Below are 19,292 nucleotides of genomic sequence, written 5' to 3'. Positions count from 1 at the left end.
CTGATCCCTGCTCCCTGTATGTCTTCAATATTCTGAATTTAAAAGAAGGAATCATACTTATATTAGCATTTTCATACTCATTCATAGTTATTTACCTTAGGTATTAGAATTGAAGCCGGGAATATTTAATACCGAGATGTTGTAGCTAGATCCATCCAGTCAAATGATCTACCCATAACACCGGCTGCAAATGCGAATACCATAGCTTGACGAATGATTCCTGCAAGAACAGATGCTGGAATTCCTTTGATTAAGAAATAAGCAATAGGCAATTTCCAAAAAAAAATTAAAGTCAACGAGCATCACAACAAGGCATTTATTTGCTGGTATATCTTCGCCACTGTTGCTTTGACCACCAAAGTCAACATAACCAAAACCAGGTTTAGTGCTCTTATTTGAGCAGCCGTAGGCAAGAACCATGATTATTATGTCAAATGATAATTCAAACCAATGAATACTAAAACAACAAGCAGTTAAGATATTATTGTTGAAACTAATAGCAAAAAACTAATGCAAATACGTTAATTATAATTTATAAGTGCTCAACCCATCGGTGTAAATAGTTCGAATCTTTCTTTGTTTTTTATCTCTCGATTACTTGTTAATGAATTAATAACGCCGCAACAACCATAAATTGAATCAATGAATTCTTAGATATTCATTGCCTAAATAGATCTTCCTGTGAATATAATTATGACGATGTTTCAAGATATTAACGATGTGCTCAAGTACAATCAAGCTCGATTTTTTTCCTTCGGATTATAACATATCAACAATTACACATATTACAACAGCTGGTTACCATTTTTCAAGATCAGAATGTTTGTTTTCTGTCTGCCTAACTAACCCAAGCAGTCAAATAAAATCTTTATCATCTGTATGTATTTCTTTCTGCTGTGCATTGAAGAGAGTTGACGAGTTACCAACTATTGAATAAAGGAGGAATCCAGGCAACCAAGAGTAATGAGGAGAGAAAAGACGTGGAGGAATAAGGGAAGAATTCTTCAATAGGAACAAGTATATTCTTGTTAATACAATACACTACATTACTTATATACAACAATGTCAGGGTATTTATTCTATAAGACACACACAGTACTTACAAATAGACAAAGGATAGATGAAATAATAATAATAACAGGAACAATAAGATGAAAAGGTAGGAAAGGAGTCATTAATAAATACCACTTTCTCTATGGATTATAGTTCATCTTTTATATCAAATGACCTGTAGGGCTCCCAGATAAAGTTAGTAATATATCTTCTATATGTAGGAGAAGAAGTTTTTTTTATGAATTTTAAGAGGACTTTTTTTTTTTTTTTCATCAAGATAACAACGGAAGTCATTGTTGTGTCTTGACGAGGGAGAGACACAAACTTATTTATAATAGGAGAGATCCAGGATGACCGAGAGAAATGAGGAGAAGAAATGACGTGGAGGAATAAAGCTACACAGTTTATATGCTGATGTGTATTCTAACTATACTCTAATATATTTACAAAAGACGAGACTATTTATAATATATAAAACACAGTACTTATAATACATAGACGAATATACAAGAAGATAAAAACATGTAAGGAGATATTAAATACATAACATCACCCCCCAAGCACCAAATCTATGGCGGTGCTTAAACAGGTTCCTCTCCATGAACAGCAGCCTATAGATCCGCTCCATCCATGTCCAGGCGCGGACAAAACATTCTTCCTTGTACTGCAAAACTTTATCTCCATAGACGTGCCGCGCTCTCAGCACGCGCACCGGAGAAAGGAGGACAATACTCCTCATAAAGGTTTTAAGGACCCGAGCACCTGCTCGTCCCTGGGAGAAATAACATTCACCTTGTTGAAATAAAATAACATTCACCCTTGTTGAGGTTCTAAGGACCCGAGCACCCTGCTCGTCCCTGGGAGACATCTTGCTCGATGTACCCTCATCCAACTCGGGATGATCCAGAAGAGAGACAGTTCCACATCCAATAACCAATGATGTGAACGGGAGAGTAGGAACAGTAGAGAACAAAAATTGTACAGGACTAAACCCATTTTTAATTATGTGGCCCCTGACCCGGACACACACTTCACTTCTTGAAAGTGACCAAGGTTCTCTTCCTTCCTCCACGAGGCCCAAACATAGGCACAGTCCATATTGCTCCGCCTTCCACAGACGAACGAGCGTTCTCCCCATCGACGAATAAGGGCTACCCAACTCCAACAGGGCTAGCTTCGCCGACGATCCCACAGCAGGGAGGTCACGTGATCCTGATCCCATCCTCGTCGCCAATGTTGCGTCTTGACGAGGGAGAGCCACAAACTTAGTTATAATAGGAGAGATCCAGGATGACCGAGAGAAATGAGGAAAAGAAATGACGTGGAGGAATAAAGCTACACAGTTTATATGCTCATGTGTATTCTAACTATACTCTAATATATTTACAAAAGACGAGACTATTTATAATATATAAAACACAGTACTTATAATACATAGACGAATATACAAGAAGATAAAAACATGTAAGGAGATATTAAATACATAACAGTCATTCTGTCCTCCAATAAGTTTTCTTTAAAAAAAATTATGTAGCGATTAACTACACTGGTAAATATGACCAGTTCTCCCCTAAATACTTTATCGTTGAATAATAATGTATATAGATTTGACTATAATAAAGTTTTATTAAAAAAATGTTTTATGAGTCTAAGTGAGTAAGACCTCCTATTGAAACATCCAAACTGGTCACCCAGATGAGCTTATGAACGTATTTCCCTTTTTTTGGGATGATTGAGCAGTCGGAATTGCTTTAACTTTGCTTCGACTGAGCGGGTTCCCTTTTCGCTGATAACGTGCCCCAAGAAGTCGATACTTGATTTACAAAATTCACTCTTTTCGAAACTATAAGCCATCTTTCAGCACTTGGTGGATTTGCTTTCCATGGTTTCGGTGTTCCTTCTCTGTGGTTGAAACTATTATAATATCGTCGATATAGGCGAAACCAAAACTTATTTGGTTGAAAAGAGAATAAATTAGGCTATGAAACGTATTTGACGCATTACGTAGACCAAAGGGCATCTTGACAAATTCATAAAGTCCAGCGCATGTAGTAATTGCCGTTTTCTTGGCATCATGGGACATTCGTACTTGGTAATAGGCCCGTTTGAGATCTAATTTAAAGAAAAACTTGCTTCCTCCAATACTCCTCAGTAAATCATGGATATGAGGCATTGCATAACGATCCGGGAGTGTCACAATATTTAATTGTCTGTAATGCCCCACCATACGCCAGGAACCATCCTTCTTCTCGACGAAATGGCTAGGTGACTACCAATTGGACTTTGATCTCCGGATGATTCCTACCGAGAGTAACTTTGATATCCCCTTTCTAACAATCTCTTCCCTCTCAGGGATAAGACGACGTGTACGGGTGAAGCAAGGAGCTCATGTCGTACATATCTCATGGTTGACTCCATGACGGGGTCGTTGGCAAAATTCATCTTCTGACTGAGGAGTAGGGAACTGAGAAAATATCTCCTTAGCAATGCCACAACTCACTCCCATTGAAGAGGATAGTAATGCGCTCCTCTCTAACGAACCGAACTCCATTTTCATACAGAGTTTAAAGTGATATAGAAAATCTGCTCCGATTTACCATAACTGACATCGGCGACAATAAACTCCCAATGTACCTCTTCTACAGGGTCGAGCCTAACACAGAGATTTCTCACCCCACACGTTTCTACTGGAGCACTATTGGCCGCAATGAGTTTAGGGAACACTACTTTATTAGGATCTGGAACAATCAGATGTTGGAATTATAGATGTTTGTGATCCTGTATCAATGAGAAATTTGATTCTGTTACTAGTCACAAAGAGGAGTTTGCTGACAGAATTATAGAGATTTAACGTAGGACGATTGCCCTACGCCATATTAGTTTTTTCGAACGAGGAGTTTGGGACATTTATGTGAAGTCTCACACTTCAATTCCTTCTTTCGCCACTTTTTATGATAGAAATATTCTTCTTTTTTTGTCGGTTCCACGACGCATGGGCTTCGTGTATTAGTATACCCTTAGGGAAAAAATAGAGAATACCTGCTATATTTAATAATTTTACCGGTTTCGTGAGGGGAACTTATCAAAATAACTAAAGCTTATGCTATGAAATTGAAATTTCATTTCGTTTATTTATGGACAAGTGGCAGGATATTTTGCCACAAAAGTTTGCTTTATCATAAGTCAAAAAATAAAAAAACAAATTAAGCAATTTATTGATGTAGTCTCATTTTTATGGTATTCAAGAAAAGAAAAAGCTATGTTATAAGATTTTTTTGTCCAAACAAAGCAAATGCATACCTATATTTACTACTCACATCAAATCAAAACGTATGCGATGGAACTTTTTTATGGAGCTTGAAGGTGTATATACGTTCATCCAGTACAGCCTAGTCGTCTGCTGATATCCATTTACTCAACGAATGATCAATAGCTATAAAAAATGGTGTTCTTTCCCATATAGAGTCTGGTCCATTTTTTACGCTTGCTTTGACAGGTGCTCCCTCAAGTAAAAGTTTCCACTAGTTTAAGTCATTGGGTATAAGCATGGATTCCTCCCAAATAATGTATTCTTTGTTTAAACAGAATTGTAAATAGAAGCTGTTTGAGGTCGAAGTCTGTGTCATGGGAGTTATGTTTAAACGACTGAAGATAAGACTCAATAAAGTTGATTTGAAGCAGTTTGTTGGACCCTTTAATACTAGTCCATTAATTTTGGGTTCTTTTTTGTTTGCTATCGTACATATGTTGGTGTAGAATTCATGTTTATCAATGTTTTGAAGCTTGAAGAAATCTGAGAGCCAGTTGTTTATGATAGTGGAGGGCTGAAATCCAATAAGACTTTCCTTATGATATGTTGCGAGGGGAGGTATTGTTCTATCTTTGATCGATTGTTTAAATTTTGTATGTATGAAGTCTTGAATGTGGCTTTTCCAGCTTAAACCGAAGGTTTCAAAAAACCAAGTATGTTCCTCATCGTCGATTTTGTTAATGACGTCGTCTATTTTATAAGGATATGAACTGATGTTTTTGATGAGGTCTATAGCAGCACTCCTTATATTGGGTCGGTCGGGTGAAGTTTTTTTTCTTTGTTGGGGTTTGGCTTGTATTATGTTGAGGCAGTCCGTAATGGTGAATGTATCTTTATGTTGGAAGTATTGGAGTATAGGTTGCAATTGCTTGCCTACTACATAAACGTTGTCCTCTCCATATTTTCCCAAGTATAGTAAGAAAGTGGCTATGTCCTGAATGGCTATTAGAGTTTTTTTAAGCTTTTTTACTCTGGTTGGAGTGAATATTGGCAAAAAAAAAAATAATCTAAAAGAACTTCAAAATAAATTTATTTCAATGGCCGTTTTTCAAAGAAAATGAAAATACGACAAAGATATATACGTCTATGATTAATCAAAATTTAAAAGACACAAGCGAATACTCTGGTTATTATGCACGGAGAAATAGTTAAGAACAAGGATTTAGTCTTACTTAATGAGATAGTTTATAGATTTTGGAAAATAAGGCGGAGATAAAACTTTATTGAGTTTTAGAATTATATATATTAACTTCAACCTAGGCGTACAACAAATTTATTGTAAGAAAAATTTACAAAGTCGGAGTTATATCTACATGTAGTTGTCATTTTTCTTTCTTCTTTCTGCGCATTTCTTTGTTTTTTTGCTGAGTAAGAGGTAAAAAAATATAAAATATAAAAACCCGTTTATTTGTTCAAAAGAGGCTTGTTAGGACTGAGAGCGATATCTTTGTCGCTCAGAAAAGGTGTATTAGGCTTATCATTACCAGAGTGTTAGTTGTTGAATTTGGTTCTAAGGAGTTCGAAATTAAGCCAACTATTTCCACTGTAAAATCTGAGATACGTTCATTAGTATCACTAGATGCCTGTGTAGCCGGTGTGGATGAAAGTGGATTGCTCTCTGAACAAATAGTTGATCCTTGATTTGAATTATAGTAATGAACCGATTTAGTTTTTTCACCATATGAAGACCTTAAATGACAAAACATAAAACAGTTTCTGCACAGTCGAGATTGGCCAATAAACTCAATTGTTTCAATTTTATCTCCTAATTGAATCAGTGAAGGGACATTTCTAGGATTCTCTGTAACATTTATTAATAAGGCTGATCGCTTTGTGTTCCAATGTTGATATCTCAAATAATTGAAAATAACGATTTATTTCAGAAGATATTTTTGAAATGAAGAAGCGTTCCCTATATGAAAGGAACTGACTTTGCAAAGGCAATGAGGTATATCCCAATCAATACTGTGAACTCCGTTGGGATTTGATTTAAAAATATCTGTAGCAATAAAATTTCTTCACCCCCCCCCCCACCACTGGCTACGTGCCTAGCTGGAGGAACATGAAGCAGTTTCCAATTTTAACTACCTTCCTTGCCTTGAGTGTCCACTCTTTGCCTAGAGTCCTTTTGTCAATATAACAACAACAACGACAAAAGAAGAAGATGAAGAAATTCAAGGCGAGTTTAGTCACCCTGAGTAAATTGCACCATTGAGGGAGAACTCCGGGGATTATAAACAGCTATTAAAATAGACTAGGAAAAAAAATGAGGAAATTTCTTTTACGTGCTATGTGATGAATCCATGACGGTTTTCGACGGGATAGGTGAGGTTTGTGATGTGTATTTACCTATTTAAGAATGATGATAAACCACTAATTAGTTATCTTCCTCGTCGCCGAAAGGGTAAGCCCAAAAAGGCACCAGGCACGCTAGTGACACGAGAAGGAGGATGAGGGATTCCTAAAGGGGAACCACGGGAATACCGAATCAAGGATTTATGATCAATAAATGAACGTCTTAATACTTCAGATACCCATCTAGAACTGATTAGAGGTACTTTATTCCTACTTAATGTCCACAATGTACATACAGGGAACAAGTAAAGATCAGAACGACTACTTAAGTAGTAAAATATATAGCATGACCCCCCAATCAACCCGAACGGCAAGGACGGAGTTGATTGATGTGGCGTATTACTATTTTGCCATCCACTTGCACTTTAAATAGAACGTTTCCTGTCTTGTCCAGAATTTTTCCCTCCAGCCATGTAGGTTTTCTATTATTGAAGTTCTGACACCACACATTTTTGGCCATTGGCGTCTTATTGATATCTTTGACGCACGGCGATTCCTGAGGGAGCATTGTGTCAAGTCGAGTCCGTATTTTATGAGAGAACAAAAGCGCAGATGGTGTCTTTCCACACACCCAGGGAGTAGAGCGATACGAAAATAAAAGCTCATCTAGTGAGAGGCCAGGGTTTTTCTTCACAAGAGACTTGATGATCGGAACGGCTCTCTTGGCGAGACCATTCGACTGGGGTGGTACGGCGGAGAAAGTGTGAGTTTCACCCCCCCACTCTGAAAGCTTTATCCTGAATTTATCATTTGCGAACTGAGGTCCGTTGTCTGAGTGCAGAGTACGAGGGACCCCAAAACAAGTGAACCATAGAAATAGTTGCTTAAGAGTAGGAAGAGTAGAAACATGATTCATTTGTGCAGCTTCTATCCATTTGGATCCTGCATCGATCATCACAAGGACATCTTTACCTTGGACTTTGGCATAGTCAACGTGGACTCGCTCCCATTCACTCGAAGGAGCAAAGGGAACAAACTGAGAAGGCGGATCCCAAGCATTCTCCTGACATGTACGACACTCAGAAACAAAATTTTCAATGTCTTGATCTAAACCAGGCCACCATAATCTACTACGTGCTAACACTTTCATTTTTACCATTGCAGCATGATTGATGTGGAGTTGTTGAAGGAATTGGGCGCGTAATTTCTTTGGGACAGCGAATCTTATCCCCCAAAAGAGAAGACCATTCTTCACGGATAACGCGTTACGTTTGGAACGTAACCCTTCATCTTGGACACACGACCAGTCATCTGACTTAGCTGCAGCGATGACTAAGGGAAGTACAGGATCTTCCATTGTAGCATCCAATAGTTCAGACTCTTTCATTCTGGAGAATTCAATTGAGTTGCACTTCATTTTTTCCACAGGGCCATTACAAATATAAGGATCATCCAGCGGACCACGAGACAGTGGGTCAGCATTGGATATATGCATAGGTTTGACATATTTGATGTTGTAAATAAACATTGACATTCTAATTGCAAAACGTGAAAAACTGGCAGACACTACTGCAGGTAACTCCTTTCTAGGATTAAAAATGTATTGTAGAGGGCGATGATCTGTCTTGATTGTAAATGAACGTCCCATGAGATAACGTTCGAATTTTTGAAGACCATAGATGATTGCAGTGGCTTCTTTATCTATCTAGGAATAGTTCATTTCAGATCCCGAAAGCTTTCTCGAAGAAAATGCAACAGGACGCTCGAAATCTTTATCCAATTGGGATAAAACATCACCAAGACCCAAAGGAGAAGCATCCGTTGACAAGAATAACGGCAAGGAAGGATCGTAATGCATTAAGCATGGAGCATTACGGACAAAATCCTTAATCTTCACGAAGCTATCATTGGCTTGATTAGACCATGAAAAATCCACTCCTTTTTTCAGTAGTTCATGAAGAGGCGCAGCAACCCTCGAAAGGTTTGGAATGAAATGACCATAAAATTGAACAAGTACCAAGAATGAATTGACATCAGAGACATTTGAAGGGACAGGGAAATTCAAAACAGGCTTTACCAATTCAGGGTCCAAAGACCTTCCTTCCTCGGAAGTTTGGAACCCGAGATAAGTGAGTTGCTTTGCAAACCAAGAACATTTACTGGCTTTTAAACGACCACCAACACTTTTGATTCTTGAATAGACGACTCTCAACGTATTCAGGTGCTCTTCTTTAGTTTTAGAAAAGACCAACACGTCGTCAATGTAGATTTTGACTCCACGGATACCTTTAAACAATTTCTCTTGTGTTGCCTGCACAATAGCAGGAGCAGAAGCTAATCCATAAGGCAAAACTGTATATCTTAAGAGACCTAGAGGACTATTTATATTGAGTAGGTCCTTTGATGCGTCATCCAATTTGTATTGTTCATAGCAACGCCTAAAATCGAGCTTTGAAAAATCACGAGAACCAGAAAGGTGGGAAAACAATTCCTCAGGATGAGGCTAGGGATGAAGCTGTTTGTTGATGATTGGGGATACAGTTTGGGTGTAATCAGCACAGATCCGAACACTTTTATCGGGCTTCATCACAGTAACGATAGGGGATGCCAATTCAGATGTATCCACCTTCTCCAAAGTTCCTTGCCGAATCATCGCATTGAGTTTGTTGACCACGGCCTCTCGTAGAGCAAGTGGCACAGCACGTGCACGAATGTAGCGCGGACGAACGCTCTCCTGAATGTGCACAACAGCTTTGGCATGGCTCACCGATTGACCAGGTGAGTCCTTGAAAATACAAGAGAACTCCGAATTCAAGGCGGCTATCTCTGCTCATGATCTTCACCAAACCAAGATCAACACAAGAACGAAATCCCAGTATGGGCTTGTTGACCGCAGTGCAAATAAAGTTTAAAATACGTAACTTCGAGTCATAAAATTTGACATCGAGAGAAACTTCACCATAAGTGGGAACTTTGCCTCCTCCAAAAACCTTTACAAAAGAAGACTTTTTTCGATTGCTTCCATCAGGAACCATAGATAGGGGCACGAGATTCGCATTAGTTCCTAAGTCAGAAGAAATCTGGCTCTCTTCCCATGTATGGACAAATATATGTGTGCTCGATCATCATCATCTCGTTTAGAAAGGCTAAAGACGGTTGAGCAGGAAGGAGTAGGAACACCCTTACAACAGGAACTGAATTGATTCGCTTTCCCGCATTTAAGGCATTGCTTACCCCAAGCAGGACAAGCCCCTTTCACGAATGGATGAGAAGTGTTGCAAAACTACATCTTGATATTCTTTTTTCCCCGTTGCAGGCCCTTAGTGCCTTTGTACTCCGACATTGAAACAGAAGCTGAAGCACGAGTTTCCATCTCAATGTAATGAATATCGGCGGATTCCATAGATCTTCCAAGGGACATTACTTCTTTGAGTTTACGGAGACCTTTCTTGAATGCGGCGTGGCGGAGCTTGGGATATGATGTACCCTTTTGAAGGGAACTGAGCACCATGTCATCCTCATAAGATTCTTCCCATTCACGACACAAAAATTTACAGAAGCGTGACTGCTTCCTAAGGCGAGTAACGAAGTCATCTAGGGACTCACCCTCACATTGCTTGAGTTCAGACTGACGATGACGCTCACCGAGAATTGACTCAACTGGAGAGAAGGCATCGGTAATACACCTTACCAGAGCAGAATAAGAGTCCTCATTTGATTTCTCCACAATTTTTAAGGTCTTCCTCCACTGTTGAACCTCAGGACCGGCACAGTGCAATAGGAGAGCTGACTGCCTATCCTGGGACATCTCGCCCATTAACGACGCATAGTTACAAAACTGGTCGAGCCAGGATACCCATCGATGTCCTCTTTGGGGACCAGACATCTCGAACAAGGGTGGTTGAGACACTACCAATGGCAAACATGACGGTTTGACTGCTTCAATGACTCTGGAGCAGTTCTCAAATTGATAACATTTAGGATCAGAGCCACACTCGATGAGATGATCCTTTATCAAAATAATGAGCTCGGCCTTCTTAAGTTTAAGTAGGTCCTCCTCACTAGAAACGAGCTCCATTGAGGTACATTCCTCTCAATTCCTTCAGCGTCAATCTGGGTAGCGTCTTCATCCTCGTCTCCAGATGATGTGTATTTACCTATTTAAGAATGATGATAAACCACTAATTAGTTATCTTCCTCGTCGCCGAAAGGGTAGGCACCAGGCACGCTAGTGACACGAGAAGGAGGATGAGGGATTCATAAAGGGGAACCACGGGAATACCGAATCAAGGATTTATGATTAATAAATGAACGTCTTAATACTTCAGATACCCATCTAGTACTTATTAGAGATACTTTATGCCTACTTAATATTCACAATGTACATACAGGGAACAAGTAAAGAAGTAAAGATTAGAACGACTACTTAAGTAATAAAATATATAGCAGTTTGTCCGAATAAGATGAGTCAGGAAGACTGAAGAGGGGCCTTCCGTACACACTCATGTATTTTTAACCAAAACAAAGTTTTAAAACCACACACAAAGATACTCACAAAGGATCAAAGAAAAACACTGCTACACTACACAAATACACAAACTCCATCTCTATCTTTTTTTTTTAGAAAGGAAATTTCGGTCTAGATCCGTCAAAAAAAAAAAAATCATTCAAAAACAAAACCACAAATAATTATGTTTTAAACTGAATATCAACACTTATTCTAATGTAGTACTTTTTATAGTGGAGTAAACTTTTACAATTATCAATAGATATCAATGTTCCTAGTACCTTGTTGAGTTATGGTCGTTATTTTCTAACTAGTTGATCAATTTCCTTGAATGAATCCTGGTGTTGTCCTTCAATGTTCTTTTACAAATGACCAACCTATAAGTTTATTTATTGAAGAGCCACAATTAATGAAATATTTATTTGATTTCTAGATTATAATTAATTTATTCCTTATACAAACCTCTGATCTTTCTTATAGTTCATTGAATAACAGTTTGTTTTAAATATATATATAGGTATATAATCCAGCTCATTTCAGACATATTTTTTATAATGATATCATTTCAAAGAGCAAAGTCGGTTTATATGTGTCAATGCTAAAATCCTTTGTGCAAAAATATTAAAATAAAGTACTCCGATCCATTATTTTTTAGGGGTTCAGATCTTACAATTAAAAAATCGAAATTTTAATAATAAAAAAAGAACAATAAACCCCCCGATTTTTTTTAAAAGAAACAAGAATCAAAATTGAGGAAAAAAAAAATCCAATTACAATTCCTGCCCGCCTGAATCACTAGTGTTTACACTTTTGATATTGTGTATAACCTGAGAAAATATCAAGAAGATCTCCACTTAACAACATTATTTTAAACTTTAAAATTTGACCATCTTTTTCTTTTATTTAAGACATACTCACTTGCCATTTTTTTTAAATAAAACCCCATACTCGATCCTTAGTATACCCCAGTTTGAGAACCACTTGCGTTAATTATAGCCTTTGCATATTTTAGAATCGGCACTCACATTTTTTAAATTATTGGTATGATTATATGTTAAGTACTCGTCATCGTTTTATTATTAATTGATTTAATTTAATGTGTATATTGTACATTGAATAAAATTTGGGTCTTAATGCCAGTTAAATTAAATTTGTAAATGTGACATTTTTTGTAACATATTTGTAGCATAATAATATGTATAATTATCGTACAATAAAGGATTGTTACAAAACTTGAATGTAATATAACACATTTCATTGTGTCTTCAGCGGGGGCTTGGTTTTTGGAGAAAAAATAAATATTCAACTTGGAAAAAAAAAAAAAAAAAAATCCACAGCTCTTCAAAAAGTTTTCAAATATTACATTTTTGGAGAAAAATTACAAAAATGCATAGCTATTCACAGAAAATAATTTTTTTGTTGAAAAAATAAATTTTAGGAAAAAAATACCACAATTAAATTTTAAATATTCAAATTTTTGGATAAAAATTTCAAAAATCCGTAGCTATTCACTGAAAATTAAATTTTTTGAAAAAAATTGTAAAGCTAAATTTTGTGGAAATAAATGCATTTAAATTATATTTCAAAGACACTTCAAGGGCTGTATGGATATTTAAAGTCGTAATTTCTATGAGGTTGTGTCTGATATGTTTCGATTAATTCTTTGAACGAAAAAGCCTGGATTTGGCCCATGTTATAATATAGCCTTTTCAGCCCCTCATCGTCATCTTCTTCTTCTACAGTGATCTTAATATGTATAATTTTCAATTTTCTGAAGGTAGGTGAGATTTCCTTTTTATCCATTTGTTTCACTAAACTGATTCGCAATTCCTTTGTGGAGGGCTTGACACGTAGCATGTAAAGACCCTTAACACCTATGGACAACATAATTCTTTGTGCTTCAAATTTATCGATAAATCCTCCATAAAAGTCTGTTTCCTCCAAGTCTTTTTGTATTCGAGAACATAGGCGCCTGGAGCAAGAAGACTCATGTTGAGTATCTCCTACACAGCTAGCGTCAGAGTCCTCTGAGGATGATGAAGACATATCTTCTTCATCCTCTTCTTCATCAGAGGTGTCGATATAGTAATAGTTGGATTTCGAAATTAAATCATTAGAATTTGATGTTTGCTCCTCTTTTGAAGGCTCATCCTCTTTTTGCAAAAGTGGATAGAGTAAATTACAACGATTCTTGTAATATTCAATCAGGCCGGACATGGAATCAAATTGGTGCTTATTCACGAATGTCTTTACGATATATCGAACTTGATTAGGAGTCTCTTCGGGAAATATCACTTCAATAGGAATTCTACCCGGAGTAGAAGTATTTCCTCGAGATACTAAAATAGTGAATGGCCTGCATGGATCTTTAAATTCAGGATACACCAAGTATGTTCCACTTGGTGTTCCCCTTAGAGCCAATTTCCTATCACCAAAGCATAAAAATGAGCGGATGTCCTCCTATCAGAGTTGGAGCGGATAAAGGAAAAAAATCATTAAATCTGGTTAACATTGATCTTTTAAGCAATTACCGGAAAATCTCCACGACTTGAGTGCGATCCTTGTGGATTTCTTCCATCAGAATTCTATGATTATATCAAAATTAATTTAAATTCTGGATATATGACATAGTAAGTAATAATACCTCTTTCGAGTATGAGGTTTGAGACTTGTGAATAAATTTAAAGTTGCAATTGTTTTTCAAATCTCTTATTACGTCTGTAAAAGTGTTAAACTCTTTTGCATCTTGCAAAATGCTTGCTCCCTTGAACTTTTTTGTAGTTGGATCTCGAGATATCACTATTTTCAGAATTTTTGGTTTGTCCGTCTTATTTGGCGCTCTGTATGCTAATTTGTAGATACCGTTTGTTTCATCCCTTGAATATAGAATGCAGGATCCAATTCTATATGCATTGATATTCTCCTTAAATGACTCGAAATCTCCAAAAATATTCGTCTTGAAAAATGAATAATACATACATATATTAGAAAATTCAGTGATTGAAGTCATTTATTTAACTGCGCATATATATTTTCTGTTTGGAGCTTTAAAAAACCTATATACTTGTTCTTCTTCTCTCCCCCCTCATTTCCAGAAAACTTGTCTCCCTTTCTATAGGGTTGGGTAAAAGTATCTGGACATTTTTTTAATTGTTTTATTTTTTTAAATAGTACATTTATCTTGCCAAGCTCTAACTTCTCCCGAAAGTACTTTCCTGAACAAAAACTCATGTTTCTGTACTTAATCAGTTCAGTTTCACAATAAAACAACAAGAAGACAAACGTATAGTCATTTCAGAATTGTTTGAGGCTAGTAATGATTCTTGGCTTGCTGCAGAAAGCAAATTTTCGCATCTAAATGGCTGCTCATGCTTGGAGGAGGTCTATCAGGACGAGGACGGTGGCCAGCGCCATCGAGGACTGCCTTGGCTTGAATTCCTACATCAAGTGAAGGCATCATCTTCTTACTACAAAGATGAATACATTAGGTTACAAAGAGCCAATAAATTCTACTAAATTTGTAAATCAAATTCAGGCATCATAAAGCTATTAGGTGATTAGTCAAACTTCACCATGAATGCTCCCTACAATCTAAAGAATGACCGCTGGCTCGCCGAGATAATGTTCCTCCTGTGATGAATACCAAGTTCTTGTCCAAGATAATGGTGTTTGACTTGAGCACCATTATCAGAAATGTCATTCCAGTTAACATTTTAGACAATTGTCTCAAGTTGATCTCCTCAGTGTACTTGGACCTTCTTAAGAATGTTGTGAGGACATGGCTGTAAGCCATATATCCTCCAGATGAAATGTTCATGTTGATTTAAGACTCGGCGCTTTGTCATGTATCCAAAAATATCATGCATTACTTCGACAGCCAGTTCCGTGTCATTATAAAAGCTGATGAGTGGCCGTCCAACAAGCCGGACCTTAACCTGTGTGATTTTTAGTTGTGTTGAGAGCTGAAGAGAGAACGAAGGTAAACGAACATAAAATAGCTCCTTGAGATCCCTGAAGCTCTAAGTGAAGAGGAACATGTCCCACTTCAACAAGAAATTTCCCCAGTTAGACTTTAATTAATTCCCCTTTGCATTTGGTGATCAGTACTGAGGTTGATCATATTGCATTCAATTGCCTAATTTATTGTTCATATGTAATAAATTTTGTCTTAAAATGCCATCTACTATTACTTAAACTTACTTGAAAATATTGTCCGGATACTTTTACTCACCCCTGTATGTGCATACATATATTTTAGTTCCTTTTTCCCTGATTTTCATTCTCTTTTCGGTTTCTAAACTGCGTTTGAAAAAAAAAAAATAAGAAGAATTTTTACCTATCCACAAAAATTGGCCATTTTTGAAATCCCTAAAACCATAAGACCATTTGATTATTAATTTATAACAACTTAGATAGATCTTTCAAATTATGCTACATTTATTGAGATCATTCTTCTGGTTGTCCCTTCAGATCAGGATGAAGCTGAATTAATTTTATTTACAGATTCAAAAATTCAATTATATGATGTGACCCTATACTAAGATCTATCCGGCTAATACTTTAGTCAAGAGGGAAATAAGTGATATGCTACTAATTGGACAATTATTGGATTTTGGAGTCTTACCCTGATGACTCCAGGGCCCAAAAGGTATTTTTCCCTTATATTTTTACAATATAATTTATGAATTGATTTAATATTTAAGCTTACTAGACATTTTTCATCTATATCTTCTTCATTGTCCGTATCATCATCTGAGTCCAGTCTACTCAAATTACGAATCAAATCAATATCTAGGAAGACAATTAAATATTGTTAGCAGTTACACTAATGTATGCACAAAGTCCCTCTCCTTTGCTTTAGCCATAAATTTACCGTCTTCATATGGAGTTTCTGGTGAATTTGTTACAAAACAGTGGTTGTGATAATATTTTTTGCATGTTTTACAGTACACTCCAACTACAAATTGACCTGACAGAATGCTGCTACATTTTTCGAGACCACACACCCTGGGCTTTTTGAAATCTCCAGTAACTTCATGAATTTCATAGTCATGAGTATGCCTAGGATGGAACTTAGATGAAATCCTTGAGGATTTAAAAAGATTCTCCAATGTTTTTTTGAGTATATCATAACTGGATGTCGTTCGACATTTCAGATTAAAGGAATCTCCAAGCGGACTACGATTATTGTCAGTTATAACTACTGTGAGGGATAAAGATTGATCCCCTGTTGAATCCATAGTTTCTAACACGTTGAATCTTAGCCTTGGATCGTAGAGATGCAATTCTAATTCCCGTATTGGGGTATACACTTAAATTATAAAATAAAAAAGAATCAAAATGTGGGAAAATATGTATATGGAATCACTTACTAATTTTATTTCCTCTTCCGTTATGAATATGACATATCAAAATCAGCTTTTGCATGCATACCATGTATCGATTTGTATACTTTTTATCTTTTTCCCATTTGTGAAGGATTTTCCCCTCGAAAACAAGAGAGCCAAAGTCAGACGCTAAATCTTCGGGGGAAATCTTAAGTTGAGACAATTGAGAGCCCAGATCCCGTATGATTCGTTTGTTGGCATTTTCTCCCACTGAAAAGTTAACATAGTCAAGGACGTCGTCCATTGCAGTTTTTGCTTTCATACAGCGTTGAACAATTTTAATAAGAAGAACATGAGAGTCACTCACATGTTTTGAGGAATTATCCGAGCTTAATTCTTTTTTAGCGCTTTTAATGATGGCACTTAAATGCATTCCATAACTGGTTATTCAAAATAAATAAATAGGTTGACTTCTCATAGTAGATAGATTACAAATTAAGATTAAATTACTTTCCCAAATGCTGCCGAGGTAGATAAAAGAGTTGATCAAACGATGCAGGAAAGGAAGAGTCTCCCAAATTGATTTGTTTTTGCATGTCGGACTTGATCAATTCCAATTCCTGCTTGACTAATGCATTCTTCTCAAATTTTTCAATTAAATTGAGAGCATTAATTAGTAAGATGATAAAGGGAGCATAGATCCAAAAATCCATCTTCAATTCGTTGAATACTGGCCCAGGATTTACGTTCTTCAAAAGTTTATCAAATAATCTTTTGTGAAGTTTTTTTAAAGGCATTAGGATTTCTTCTAGATCTAATTGATTTTTTTTTCCCCGAGCAAAATACATATTGTGAGATGAAAAACCTGTTAATTATTGTATAATTACATACCTCGGAATATATCTCCAAGATTTGATATCTCAGCTGATGCTGTCGTTGAGGAAATAATCTTTTCCAAAGTATTTAAAAACTTTCTTTGATATCCTAGCTCTTTTTGTCTTAGTTGCAATATTTTATTATGGACTGGAGATGATTTATTAAGAAATGCTTCAAGCTTTTGTTCTGGTGTAATATCTTGATCATTATAAGACATATACTTTTCGTAAAATATCTCTGTTTCCTCATTTCGTTGTCGCTTATTGTAGTAATTATTTTGTTGCCGATGGGCTGTTTTATTCATGTAGTAAGTTATTTCAGTACTAATATAAGTTGATTTCAAGGAAAAGTAGAATATACATAAAACATACAAACTAATATTTAAGTATTGCTTACTCAAGTTCATTAACGTTCCTTTCCTCTGTTAAGGGTATAACATCGAATCTCACAATGGAAGGATTTACTTTCTTCATCTTTTTTTTTCGAGTTTCTTTGAAAAGGATTTCAATGTCCTCAACACACCGATTCGATTTACATCCCTCTCTAAATCTTTTAGGGTAAAATATCTTTTAACCCCAAGGAGTGAGCATTTCCTCAAAAAAAAATTAATATTCTTTTCTCGTCGAAAGGTTGCTCCATCGGTCGTAAGAAAGTAGTCACTGGCCGGAGTTATTCTTTCTCCTTCAAGGTTTTCCTCTAGGAATAATCCTACTCGAGCCAAGATTACCCCATCCCTTTTATATGTTTATAAATAATGTTAGGTATAGGATTAAAGACTTTTCAACAAAAATAAAATCCAAGCTAACCTCAGATGCTCAAACAAAGTATCCATTGGATCATGGGACGTCCAAAGAAGAGCCTCAAAGTCTCGATCAATGGCCTTTAATAGTTGTAACCAATTACAAAATTCCGTTAAATTGTTATGTGAATCGGACATAATGATAAGTAGTTAGACAAATCACATATTCAAAGGAGAACTAAAGGAAATTTCTTCAAAATAAGAGTTACAAAAATGATTGCCTTATCAACGAAAAAAGGAAGTCTCATTCGTTTATGTATGAGTTTTGCAATTATATTTTCTCTTTATTCTCTTCATTCAATGAAACGAATCATTCGTGTTTTTTTTGTGTGTAGTTTGAACAATATATTATATAGAAATGTCTTGATTTGAATTTTAACTGTCGTAATTCAGAAATGGCTACAAAAAGATAAATTCTATTTATATTTGGAGAAAATATATACCTACCTATATAATATTTAACACAAAAATATTTACAGGAGAATAATAATTCTTTTAAATCAAGAAATGTACGTCCGCCTTAATTAACGCGATTACATTATCTGAGTTATCACGATCCTAGCTTTAAGTAGTTTTTCCTTCCTTTTGGTCATAAGTAATTTTTTCTACAGCAGTCTGGACCGAATTGTATCAAACCGTTAACCGATGTATTCTACCTACCCTGTATTTTATATATAAATATATATTTCGTAGGACCAAATTTTACAAATAGTTCGATCCTGTCCGATCATAAACCAAATTATTTGGCTTTAAATAATAAATCATAGTGTTCTCAGACAGGTAAAGGAATTATAGACCGAAATCCAATCCTAGTATCAACTTTAACAAAATGAAATAGGCAATTTATTTTCAAATGATTTTGATTTGATATACGAAAGGGAATAAATTTATGTAGCTTGTATCCTTGTTCCCAATGGTGTCCCTAGCCACAGCTCTTGCAGGTGCTCGAAGTAAAAAAACGGCTGCGTGCTATATATATGTTAGACTGTACCGAAATGACAAAAGGTGGGAATTTGTTATCACCGTATATTTTTTATTTTTCATTTTATTCCTCTAAAAAAGAGGAATACATGAGGAAACAGGCCATTAAAAATCCCCCAAAAAAATGATCCTTCATGGACGCTT

At 36.1% G+C, this 19,292-nt stretch overlaps 3 protein-coding genes across 4 annotated transcripts in view; 1 reads left to right on the top strand and 2 right to left on the bottom strand.

Moving 5' to 3' along the window:
• LOC121114490 (protein angel homolog 2) overlaps positions 1–19,292 on the top strand; it is a 41,485-nt gene that overhangs the window by 14,588 nt on the left and 7,605 nt on the right. The window contains exon 4 of one of the 2 annotated variants that reach the window (XM_040708467.2): positions 7,823–12,397. The exons of the other annotated variant lie outside the window; for it this stretch is intronic. The gene's annotated coding sequence lies outside the window, so the exon portion shown is untranslated. Of the gene's footprint in view, positions 1–7,822; positions 12,398–19,292 lie in introns of those variants that run through there. 2 annotated transcript variants of the gene reach the window in all.
• On the bottom strand, positions 7,017–8,192 carry LOC121114283 (uncharacterized protein K02A2.6). Its single transcript, XM_040708205.1, has one exon. The coding sequence runs from the start codon at positions 8,190–8,192 to the stop codon at positions 7,017–7,019; it is 1,176 nt and encodes a 391-aa protein (XP_040564139.1).
• On the bottom strand, positions 12,220–18,348 carry LOC121114489 (uncharacterized). Its single transcript, XM_040708465.2, has 10 exons — positions 18,175–18,348; positions 17,765–18,102; positions 17,384–17,691; positions 17,003–17,306; positions 16,538–16,932; positions 16,039–16,476; positions 15,874–15,956; positions 13,810–14,121; positions 13,697–13,750; positions 12,220–13,625 (listed from the first exon to the last, which is right to left on the bottom strand). Exons 2-10 carry the CDS (start codon positions 17,839–17,841, stop codon positions 12,759–12,761), a joined length of 2,838 nt encoding a protein of 945 aa, XP_040564399.1. The 5' UTR covers positions 17,842–18,102; positions 18,175–18,348; the 3' UTR covers positions 12,220–12,758.

Source organism: Lepeophtheirus salmonis, chromosome 3 (genome assembly GCF_016086655.4).
Source record: "Lepeophtheirus salmonis chromosome 3, UVic_Lsal_1.4, whole genome shotgun sequence".
NCBI lineage: Eukaryota > Metazoa > Arthropoda > Copepoda > Siphonostomatoida > Caligidae > Lepeophtheirus > Lepeophtheirus salmonis.
The sequence above is the reverse complement of the archived record's forward strand: the minus strand, read 5'-3'. Positions and strand labels throughout refer to the sequence as shown.

Bases quoted from the DNA above. Each gene is read 5' to 3' on its own strand.
- LOC121114489 (XM_040708465.2), bottom strand. From the start codon at position 17,841: ATGAAGAAAGTAAATCCTTCCATTGTGAGATTCGATGTTATACCCTTA. The intron at 16,477-16,537 runs GTAAGTGATTCC...TTATAATTTAAG, and splicing joins CGGAAGAGGAAATAAAATTA to TGTATACCCCAATACGGGAA. The intron at 15,957-16,038 runs GTAAATTTATGG...TTGTCTTCCTAG, and splicing joins AGAAACTCCATATGAAGACG to ATATTGATTTGATTCGTAAT.
- LOC121114283 (XM_040708205.1), bottom strand. From the start codon at position 8,192: ATGTCAATGTTTATTTACAACATCAAATATGTCAAACCTATGCATATA.